Raw genomic sequence first — 12,470 nt, forward strand, 5'->3', positions numbered from 1 at the left:
GCATATATCTATATGTGCATTTTGTATGTATAATTTTAATTTTCAGCTAGATTACTGCTAATGGTTATGTAATATGAAAGTTTCAAAAGCAGTCCAATGTGGACAGATAGAGTTTGTTAGGTTGAAGATATCTGAATCCAGAACTTTACAAATCTATTGACCAGGGCACTCTATGAAACAATTGCGCAACAAAAATGATGTATATTTGCAGTTTCTCTGTCACAATCCTTGTATAATGTTTCTTTTTCCAAAATCACTGTAGTCTGCTGTTCAGGTTGTAATATATTCAAATAAGCGTGATAAATAATGGGGCAGTAAATTTGACCTCCAGACCTCTCTTTAAAGTAATGGTGATCTAATATTGAAATTGATACTTTCAAAACTTGGCACAGCCTTGCAGTGTCATCTGAAACTGAATAAATGTATCAGTAATAATATGGCAATATTGTCAAATGTTTTGATCAATAACACAACCAGCAGAATCAGTAGTACTATAAGTAGTACTTCAGTATTGTGTCAATTAGCCCCATGTACTAGATAGCTGCTATACATTACATGTATTTGTACTTTTAGTTATCTTTTATGATGTAAATGAATATGTTTATTTCTTAAATATAGTTAAATGTCCATCATAAAAGATAACTAAAAGTACAATACATAATGTATAGCAGCTATCTAGTACATAGGCTAATTGACTATATTTCAGGAATAAACATATTCATTTACATTGTATGCAAAGTGTACCAACCCTTTGAGTGCCAAAGTCAAATTTCGTTTCCTTAAATTATAAGACACCCTTGTCAATTTTTTTTTCAGATTTTTGCCCAAATTTTGATAAAAAATTGTAGCCAATGAAATGTGATGTCCATTTGGTCCAAAATTATCAAAAAAATTACAGAAAAATTGGTAAAATGTTGTACTAAAATTTTGGTGGGAAAAATTACAGCACCAAAATTATCATCTGAGCTTTGTTAAAGTAAAGCAGCTCAATATAATAAAGATTTGTTTCAATGACGAATATTCAATCACCTCAAATCTTGCACTGTATAGTTTTTGAGCTCTATTAGGCATAATTGCTTGGCATATTCGCTTTAACATTTATTAATACCAGTACATGTGCTTACCAATTGATCTCAAGTATGTAACACTGAGAGACCTATACATTTACACACACATGCCAGGGTGTGCTTGTAATGAGATTATGAAATTCAAGTAGCTGACAACAGCTGTGTCACAAATTCACCTAAATTGACTGTAATGTATAATGTAATCAAGGGTGAAAGAAACCACTGCACACCATTTTGCAGTACAGGTAGTTGAATAGAAACCCTTTCACACGTTAAAAGGGGAAATGGTACATATCGGTACTTTTTTCGCTGATAATTGAATTCACGCATGCCAACTTTTGCCTCATTCTGTGAGATATGTCAGTCATCCTGATTACATCAGATAAGTTGTTTCCTATCAATAACGGCAGCGCCCTGAATTATCGCCTAGCCAAATGCTAGTTTTGTCATGCTTGTGATATATTTTATCAAATATCTAACCTTTTTACCACCAGTAAAAAACCTAGACCCTATTCTTATCAATAGTGACTCGCGAGCGCGGACCTTGTTGCAGGGAATCAGGGGGTGAGAAGTTGGCATGGCGAAAATTCTGGGGGAGCTTTATCAGGGCTTTGCAGCACATACATGTTGTTTGCTGGTAGAACCAGTTATGCGTAACCTTTTTCCTGCCAGACAGTATCACTTCCCCTTCTGCCAAACTAGTAAAAAAAAGCGGTATTGAACCAAAATCTTTTGTATTTTCATGCTCTTTGCTTGGTCTGGTACAGCAGCTTTTGTCAGTAAAAATAATGTTTTCAGTAACTGTTTTCAAGGACCTTCCAATATTCAATTTTTTGTTAAAAATGCATAATATTGGACATGTTATGCTTCACTTGTTTTAATCAACTTGACCTGAATGGTGAAATATGAACTTGGCAGGAAAAGTCATAAAGTTTGTTAAAAGAATCTGCTTTTACAAAATCTATTTCTTGTGCTCTTGCATTAAAATATATACAACAGACAATCCTCAAAAAATGCTTCGAAAATATCTGTAATTCTTCTCTTCAGAAAAATCATTTGGAAGTTGCTTGGTACAATACTATCATGCAACCATAAACCCATACGCATAGACACAAACCTTGTGAAAGCAGTGCTGTCCTAGAGAAGCCCAGAATTTCATAAAACTTTAAGAGACATTTGAAGGACCAACAGCTCTTGATGTCAATATAATTGCTGTATGACGTGACCACAGATTGCCATAACATGTAGTCTATGTCTTTCATGTAATCTTACTGAAAAATTATCTCTGTGACTGAACTGTTATAGGACAAGGTTTCCCATTTATATTTGTGCTGTAGTTTTACACACCCATTCACAGTATTGAATTGAAAATGTCAAATCCACCATGACGCTCCCTTTTAATAAGAAAAAATTAATTTCCTTTCCACTTACTTTTGTTGCCTGTCAGTTTATATGCTCATATTACTTCAAATATGTACTTGATTTAAGATAATCTGGGGTTTTTTTCACTACACAAGTCACTTTCTTGCTGTTTGGATTGATCAGAAATTACCCAGTCCTTGACCTAATTGTATGTAGGTCACCAAAATGACCCTTGACCCTTCCTGAGCAGTGAGTTCACTGTTTTGCCCGTGGGTTTTCTTCAAACATCAATCGCGGAGACGGTGATGCAGCTGACAAGATACTTGATCTGAACGTAATTGGCTCTTTTTAAATGATGTGTGTTATAAACTGGTGTGACAGAGTGATTTCTGTGTAAAGATTTCGATTTCTGTGTAAATATATAATGCTTCTACGATACTTTTATCGTATTCTTTCCATGTGGATCAAAATTGACTACAGTTGAAAACATAAATGCAACATTGCACATTTTGTTTCTATTTGATAAAACTGCTGACACAGCACGTACATGATGCTTTATTAAAATTTCTGCAGTCGTAAAACACTCTCCCAGGCCATCGAAGCTGTTTTATATTGATGTCGTTTACAGCCTTTGAGATTTCAAAGTGCCTCTCTGAAGAGACCACTGGATTTGTAAAAATCCTATATCGATTCCAATAAAAGAATCCAGGCACCATTTAAAACCATGGCAAGGCAGTTAAGCTAAACGTATCAATTGTATCACCACAGTTCAATTTTCCAAGGTATTATTAAGGAAATTAATCAATTAATAAGGTAAACAGATCATTATTAAATTACCATGAAAATTTAGCCCCTTTTATGCAAATTATTATTACACCCATTTTATGCAAATTTAGGCCGAGAATAGTATTGGTAAAATTGTCGCACAAGCAAAAATGTTTCAGTTATTTCCATATACATAGCAAAGTGGTATGGCACAAACTAAAATTTTTCAACTACCGTATGGTCATATTTCTGTCCTGGCTATTTTAAGGTTAATAACAAACCAAAAAGTGAAAAGCAGCTACGTTTATTCAGCCGTCCTTGGTATTTGAAGAGGTACGGCCTTCACAGAAGTATCGCTGTCGTGTCCCGAGGACAGCTTAGTGTTGATATTGTTATCAGATAATTCTTAAACCCTGAACGTTGCATAGGAATTCTCATACAACCAGTTCACTTCGATGACGTACATACATTTGTGATACATTTTTGCTTTGACTGTATTTAGGTACCATGTTATCTGCCTATAAATAATTAAAATCTTAGAAATATTTCCTTTATGTTGTTTTTGGAAACCTGTGAAACCATTTTTGTAACAAAGAGCATTTAGTGTAGTGTTACATCGCAAATGTTTGGATGTGAAAAATGTCAAAAATTTGTTACTGTTCAAAACACAGAGTATTATTCTTGATCTGTTTCAAAAGAAATGTTTATTTTATGAAAAGACACTGAGAAATCTTCATTTAACTTTCAAAGTAACTCTATGAAGTGTAATTATTTTAGAGTCAAATGTAATAATTTTGTACGAATTAATATTTCCTAGAATCTACCCATTAAGTATTTTCCACCATAATAGTGACTTACTCTCATTTTGATGATGAGTTTGGACCTTTACCCTTTAACCAAAATGGTTTAGCCCAAACATATTGTAACCGATAGGGAGAGTGGACCTGTTTATGAGGAATTGGGTTTGAGCAGGTTAGCAGCTATCAAGAAAAATAGCATCATCCTGGCCTTGAATTCACATTTTGAATAAGATAGAGCAGTGAATCCATACTGACGCCAGTCAAGTTGATTAATGAGGTTGTTTGGATACACTTTCATTATTCCGGCAATGCAATTTATCATGGAAATGCCTTGCAAAGTGACCACAATAATCAGATTTAGGACCAAAAATAGATAGCCTTGAACGATTGACACAGATACATTACTATTATCAATTGATTTTTCTGAGAGCACGATAAACTTAAGATGCCTGTTTTTTTCTCTACTATTCACAACAAAATTCTCATATGGTGAGAAAATGTGCCAGAATTTCTGATTGTCATTCCGTGTGACAAAGTAGAATTGCTGTTTAATAAGGATTATAAATATTATTTTCTATTATTATTATTATTATTATTATTATTATTATTGAGTTAATTATTCTAGTCATCTGAGTTTAATGAGGTGAAGGTTATTTTGTCATTCCCTTTAGTTAAAGATTTCAGTTTTCAATTAGCCCCTTGGCCTCACAAAGTTGCATAGTTTGTCCAGAAAGGACATTTATTTTTTGATTATTGCGTGTATGTGTTCCCTTTCCAGTCTATTAAGATGGAGAGGCTTCCCCTGTCAGGAAGTTACGCGTATCAGTAATTACCGAACAATAGCATTGACGTAGTTCCATTTCCAAGGTTACACCAGGTAGAGGGTGTACTGTTACTTGTATTTCCTGTGAATATAGATTTGCATATGGGGAACATTTGCAATCTTGTTCCCCTACCCCCTTACCCCCTTCAAATATGTCTTTACATATGGGGAATATCTGCAGTCTCCCCCCTCCCCCCCCCCTCCAATCTCCCACCCACCACTACCACATAACACGTCAACTTTTAAATCTGTCCTGGGAGAAAGTTGAAACAACGCTTATTAAAAAGATCAAATTTAGACCAGAACATTTGAAAACAAGTTTGAACCTAACTGCAACATATACAAATTGTATTACATCAAGATTCTAGCTTGTCATCTTAATGAAATTTTGATGTTATATCTCCAAAACACATACCGGTATAGCAAAAATGTAATTTTGGACTGAGAATGGACCAATAAAAACACACCAAGGCCCAATTAACATTCTCATGTTATCGTAAGGTAAAATAACTTTGTTATGCAAATCATCTGAAGGGAAGAACTCTGTGAAGTTTCTGTGCTGTGGCCTTTCTTTACTGTGTGTTGATTGACTTCAAAATATTTAGTAGCAGTATTGAATATTGCAAGCCGAGGTCACTTTTTTGTACTTTGTATTCAATTAACCAGTAAAATCTATTTATTTTCTATTCTTTTATGAAACTGTAAAATTCATCAGCCATTTGGCTTTCACTAATGAAGTTGTAAATGTGAATCTAATGATTTGGCTACAAAAAAAATGTGTGAAATCGTGACTTGTAAATTGTGTTACTTCATACTAGAGAGAGTGAAGGGATGAAAATGAGGTATCAATGGTAGACTGACAGACATCAACTCAATGCCATGTATTGAATGTAGACTGTATCGTATCCGAGGGGAATTATGCCATTGTATTCACACCAGTATATTAATTTGCAATTGTCTGGCAAAATATAAGCAATTTAATACAGATCTTTTGTATAACCCTAATCATCATCACTGGAAACGTTGGACCTGTCCACTGGGAAATTTGGGAGAGTTTATGCTGTGGGTTTACCTGTTCACACAGAACAACCTTCCATGTGTTTGTGTGTAGCAGTACCTGGTGCATTTACAATACTTTCAAATTCATCTAGGTTTTGTTCAAAAAAAACAGAAAAAATTGGTTGTACTATTTCCTGTCATTATCACGCAAAGTAAATTAGTGATTAACAATAATGTCAAGTTCAGCAGGAACCATTTCAGGTCAAGTCCTTGACCATCAGTGTGAAAATCAAGGTAACTTGAAGATCACCTTGACAAATGCTGCTGAAACACATGCCGTCATATTCTGATAATGGGCCCAGGGTGTTTATTTAAAATATGGGTAAATTGTCAGGGGCACACTTGGAGCTTAATATACTAGGTCAAGTTTGAAATCATAACCACATTGAAATATATCTTAGCAAGACAAAACAAGGCCGTGAAAATCATATGTACATATATTTTTGGGGTTTTTATGCAGATTTTGCTATACTTTTACCGAATTTAACCAGCTGAACCTGATCGCTATAGATGAACTTGACAGGAAAAATAGGTTAATCAAAACAGGGTTACAACTCTCCGTGGACGTCACACAAAATAATTCCTCGGGGAGGATTCTCTCCTGTACATGTAATCTTTCTTACTCCAGGTAATCAACTAATCCATGGATAAAGTGTCCATTTTGTAGCGTACAATGCACGTATGGACTTGACATAAGTAGGGAATCTGATATTCCCAACTGCACAGTCAGTGTTGAAATCTGTGCCAAGATCCCCGAAGTAAGATTTATTCTCATCTTAAGATTTATTCTCTCTTTGAAATCCATCTTGCACGCCGATCTCCTTAAAGGTGTACACCAGTTTGAAAGGAATACGTAATGGCGCCAGTCCTCATTCAATAATCCGAGCTTTAAGGCGTGACTTTGCACGCTGAACTCTCGTGTTACTGCAATTTTCAAAGGCTAGAACGACACTGAATCCAAACAGTCGTGCATTTTTGTCGGTATGAATATCATGGAATGGTATTTCCAGTTAATTCCAACATTTTGGTACAAATCATGTCGTTACATGTGTTAAAAGAGTACAACATTGTAGAATGGCATGGCCAGCAATGATAACTTTCACGGCCGATTATTTTCAAAAATTACTGTCAGTCATGTGGATAAAAAAATAAAAATGAAAAAGGGAATAGTATTCATCTAATCCTCCTTGGTTGATGGAGCGGACAGTAGGACAAAAGTTCAAGGCCACTCTCTATCTTGATATTGAAAGATTTTCCATGAAAACAACACCCATGCATGTCATGTGATATGTGTCACTTCTGTGGCACTGGAAGATTTTATCATAGGAAATTAATATCGCTGACTTCCTGGGCAGAATTTTCTAGCATCCTGTCTGAAACAACAAAGATGACAAACTTCAATACAGTGGCAAAGAGTGAGGAGTCTTTCAACCAGACTAGTGTCTAGCCCTTGTTTTAACTCAAAACTATGCTATTTGTATACTCTTGACTACCTTGCATCTAGCATTAACCTGTTCACCCCAATTCCCTGTATTCAGGTCCACAATCACCACCATAACAATAGGCTTGGAACAAACCATGATTGTTAAAGGGGAAAGCTTCATTGACTGCAACATTGCCAACAGGAAATGCATCCTTCAGGATATTGCTGTGTGTGCAAAATAAAATTTCTCATTTTACTCCAAAATCACATAGAAATATCTGGTATTCACTCATCAATGTGTATGGTGTCCAATCTTATTGTGAGACTAGAATTCACTTATCATAATATTACACACAATGCAAATTGTGTTTGCAAGGCCCATACTTAATATTTCAAGACTTTAGTGGCAGAAGACAAAGAAAATATACTTGTTTTCTAAAATTCACTGCTACCATGTAGTTACATCCCGTTGATGAATTTTGCAGTATTTTTTTAAAGCAGTTTGAGCCTCAAAAATAAAGCCATAACTTTTGCTAAACTTTCCTCAAAGCAATCTTTCAACCATTTTCTTTCAAAATCAAAAATAAAAATTAAGGGTCACTATGCAAATTTTGGTACTGGAGTAAACAAATAATACCCAATATTTACCAATACCTGAATTCCAAAATGGCCGCCATCCCTGTGTCATTTGGGGAAAATAAAATCCCAATTTTCACAAAACTAATCCGGTGAATAGTTTATGATGTACGCCGTAAGCTTCGAAATCAGCCGATACAAGTGACAGGCCAAAAGAATACCATAAAAGTGTGAGAGTCTTTACCTGCCTGATGTTCTGTCCACCTTAAATCACTTTTTACTTGAAATATTAGAATTTGCATGGAATATACATGTTCATATGATTGCCTTGTTGTCACTAGAAAAAAATTGTAGTCTGTAACTTGATAGTATGAGCTTGGTGATTTTGCTTGTGTGAAGAAATATAGTGAAACAAAAGTAATTTAGCAACTAAATAACAATTCTTGAGAAAGTTAATTTGACCAGATGTTTACAAAATCTCAAATGTCTATCTTCAAAGTAAGATTGAACATTCATGCTGGGTCTTGGGAGTGTCCAGACTTGTTATCTTACACATTACAATTGACACATCCATACATGAACCCCCACAAATAGTAGACCAGAAAAGAATTGTTAAAGTTTTAGAGTCTGAATATCTGTTCCTGGGGTTCACTCTACCTTAAATTCACTGTCCATCTCCCTCTTTGCAGATACATCCTTTCTATAACAATGGGCATGTACCAAAGTCCAGGGATGAAACGGTCGTACTAAGCCTGTTCACCCCCATTTCTAAATGCAAAGTTCCACACTCAAGGTTAAGTATAGAGGTTTGGGTCAAACCATGGTGATGAAAAGGTTACGGTCCATCTATGAATGCATGGCTATAAAATTTACGTTAGTTAGTATGTGCCCGGAAAGTGAGAGACTTAAACTTTTGCTCAAACTTCCCTAAATGAAACTTTCAACCATTCTCTTACCAAATCAAGAATAAAAATCTGGGGTCGCCATACAAAGATTCATAGCAGAGCTAACAAATTACCTAAAATTTACAAATATTGAAATCCAAAATGGCTGCCATCCCTGTTTTAACTCTATTGGAAAACTGAAATTTTTGATTTTCGAAAAAAAATAGATGGTGAAAATTGTTCTTACTCCAAGAGCTTAAAATGAGCTCCCACAGGTGGGAGATCAGAAACGAATTATAAAATTGGAGAGTTGGAATATCTGTGCCCGAGGCACATTCTACCTTAATTTGTTTTTTGATACTTTACACCAACCAGTGATAGTATGAAACAAAAAGTTTAATAAATGTACATGGATCAGATTTTATAGAATTCTACCTTCCTGTTTGAAAGTTAAACCAAACATAAGGGGCTAAAACAATAATAGCAGCCGATTAGCTAACATTGGTATTTAAGGTGGTATGTGCCTCAAAAGTGCATGATGTAAGCTTTTGCTCAAACTTTCCTCCATGATATTTTGAACCATTCTCTAATACCAAATCAAGATTAAAAATCACAGGTCACCATGCAAATTTTGGTACTAGAGAAACAAAGTGCCTAATATTTACCGATATTTGAAATTCAAAATGGCTACCATCCCAATTTTCATAAAACTAAGATAGTGAACATTTTTCTCACTCCTAGAGCTTTAAAATGAACCCTCACAAAGTGGTAGATCAGACAAAAAAATTATGAAAATTTGAGAATCGGAATGTTGGTCCCCAAGGCACATTCTGGCTTTAATAATATTAAATAAATAATACTAAATAATGCCAATTAGAGAAATGGGAACAGGTCTAAAGGTCAGAAAAACAAAACCATATACCGGTACTGTGTATATAACTGAGAAAATGTCAAATTGTTGGAAAAGCCACTATTGGCTTTACTGGAGAATTTCTATTGTAGGTTGTTAAACACTACAAAAAACAACATTTGTTTATGTTTTGTTTACAGGTGACCATCTACACTACAGACCATTACAAAGATGTTACAAATCTAAAGTACTTTCCCACTACCCACAGAATGTGGACTGGAATCGCTTTGATAAGGATGCCGTTGGCATGGTAATGTATCCTTACATTCAATAATGTTACTGATTCTCTGGATAGGTTTGCTAGATCATTTTTTCCAATTAAGGTTTTTGTGTTTGCGATTTTATTTTTTTCATTTTTATTTGCGCTTGATTTATTAACAAAATCAGTCTTTTAAAAAAAATTCAGAAAAATTGTAATGGCTGCGATCTGTGTATTTATAATATTGTCAAATTGCCAAAATGCATAAATGAAATATGTTGATACAATTTTATTTCTGTGCATCTTACTGAAGACCAAAATAAATGCCAATCAGAAATTTGAGATGTGTGTTACCTTTGACCACAAAAATACCTCCCCCACCTCCCTCTCCCTTCCCCTCATCTTACTGGATGAGAGAGGAACTACATATGTGTCACGATTTTGTCTTGTGTCAGTACATAAAAAAAATTATCAAGCCAGTAACAAAATGGTGTACCCTTGCTATTATTATAATGTGTAACGTGTTAGCATATGATGAGATATTTTTAACTACATTCAAAGGACTTGTTTCATTAATTAATAATGACAAATTTGCTTGATTCCGTGCCAGTTATTCAGTATTAAAATCACCCAGCTTGCAAACCTGATCCAAATTTCTCACTTCAGTACTGGTTTCATTGTTTATGAATGAAGATGGCTGTCAACATCAATATTTTTAGGTGACATGGCAATTGCAGACTTGTTTTTTTAGCTCCGCTGTCAGCGACGCGGAGCTTATCAAATAGGTTGATTTTCCGTCGTCGTCCGTCGTCCGTCGTCGTCCGTCAACAATTGCCTTCTCCTCTGAAACCGCAAGTCCAATTGCTTTGAAATTTTATATGCAGCTCACTTGGGGTGACCTCACTTAAGTTTGTTCAAATCGTGGTGAAATTTGCATATTTGTATTTTTGGGGCATTTTTTGGTGTTTTTGGTAAAAAAATCTTCTTCTCTGGAACCGCTTGTCCGATTGCTTTCAAATTTGATATGCAGTTTAGTTAGGGTGACTTCAGTCAGATTTGTTCAAATCGTGGTGAAATTTGCATATTTGTATTTTTAAGGCAATTTTTGTCATTTTTGGTAAAAAAATCTTTAAAAATCTTCTTCTTCAAAACTACCAGTCAGATAGCTTTGATATTTGGTACATATGTCCCTAGGGATGATTTATTTAAGATTTGTACAAATTTTGCAGAAATATGCAAATTTGCATTTTTAAGGCAATTTTTGCCATTTTTGGTCAAAAAATGTATTTCTCTAAAAGCACTAGTCTGATAGTTTTGAAATTTGGTATACAGGTTTCTATAGAGAAACTAAGTAATATATATGGAATTTCTGATGAAATCTGTATTTTTGTATTTTTGGGGCAATTTTTGCCATTTTTGGTCAAAAAATGTGTATTTCCAAAAGTACTCATCTGATAGCTTTGAAACTTGGTCTACAGGTTCCTACAGATAAACTAAATGATATTTATTGAAATTATGATGAAATCTGCAATTTTGTATTTTTGGGGCAATTTTTGCAACTTTTGGTCAAAAAATGTGTATTTCCAAAACTAGTCATCTGATAGCTTTACAATTTGGTATACAGGTTCCTACAGATCACCTTAACGATATTTGTGGAACTTATGATGAAATCTACAATTTTGTAATTTTGGAGCAATTTTTGCCATTTTTGGTCAAAAAATGTGTTTCTCATAAAGTACTGGTCTGATAGCTTTGCAATTTGGTATATAGGTTTCTACAGATGAGTTCAGTAATATATATGGAATTTCTGATGAAATCTGTAATTTTGTATTTTTTGGGCAATTTTTGCCATATTTGGTCAAAAAATGTGTATTTTCAAAATTACTCATCTGATAGCTTTGACATTTGGTATGCAGGTTTCTATAGATGAACTAAATAATGTTTATTGAAATTATGATGAAATCTGCAATTTTGAATTTTTGGGTCAATTTTTTCCATTTTTGGTTAAAAAATGTGTTTCACAAAATATACTGTTTTCGTGTCTTGTAAGCCCTTGGGGCTGGGTGAGGCAACCAAACTGTTTAAGACCACACATGACACTTTAATAAATTGATATAACATAGCATAACATGTTAACTGCTCTAACAGCTTTGAAATTTGGTATACAGGTTTCTATAGATGAACTAAATTTGATCTTTTGAAATTATGGTGAAATCTGCAAATTTTATTTTTGGGGGCAATTGTTGCCATTTTTGGTCAGAAAATTTTATTCTCCAAAAAATTACTCATGAGATAGCTTTGGTTGACATGTTCTTAGGGATGATCCCATGTGATATATTCAAAGTATGATGAAATCTTCGATTGTGTATTTTTGCAGCTATTCTAGCTACTTTTTTCTGGCCACTGCATTGAGCTATCAAAGATTTCCACCTTCTTCATCAACATGTGTCAAAAATAGTTATTCTCTACATAAACACAGCGGAGCTATATCGGCCGCTAGGTCGCTTGTTTGTACATCAACAAGGGTTGAGAAGTAAAGAAGCCTTGTCCACCCTATCGATGCCAGAATTACAATTTGTTACAAAACAAGCGACATGATATA

At 34.5% G+C, this 12,470-nt stretch overlaps 1 protein-coding gene across 5 annotated transcripts in view; it reads left to right on the top strand.

Moving 5' to 3' along the window:
* The window catches only part of LOC139117359 (DENN domain-containing protein 5B-like), a 51,177-nt gene that overhangs the window by 8,250 nt on the left and 30,457 nt on the right, over positions 1-12,470 (top strand). For all 5 annotated transcript variants that reach the window (XM_070680403.1, XM_070680420.1, XM_070680430.1 and 2 more), the window contains exon 2: positions 9,810-9,919. In XM_070680403.1, the coding sequence (XP_070536504.1) occupies positions 9,810-9,919 (110 nt within the window). The remainder of the gene's footprint in view (positions 1-9,809; positions 9,920-12,470) is intronic.

The sequence above is a fragment of the Ptychodera flava genome, chromosome 2 (genome assembly GCF_041260155.1).
Source record: "Ptychodera flava strain L36383 chromosome 2, AS_Pfla_20210202, whole genome shotgun sequence".
Taxonomy (NCBI): Eukaryota; Metazoa; Hemichordata; class Enteropneusta; family Ptychoderidae; genus Ptychodera; species Ptychodera flava.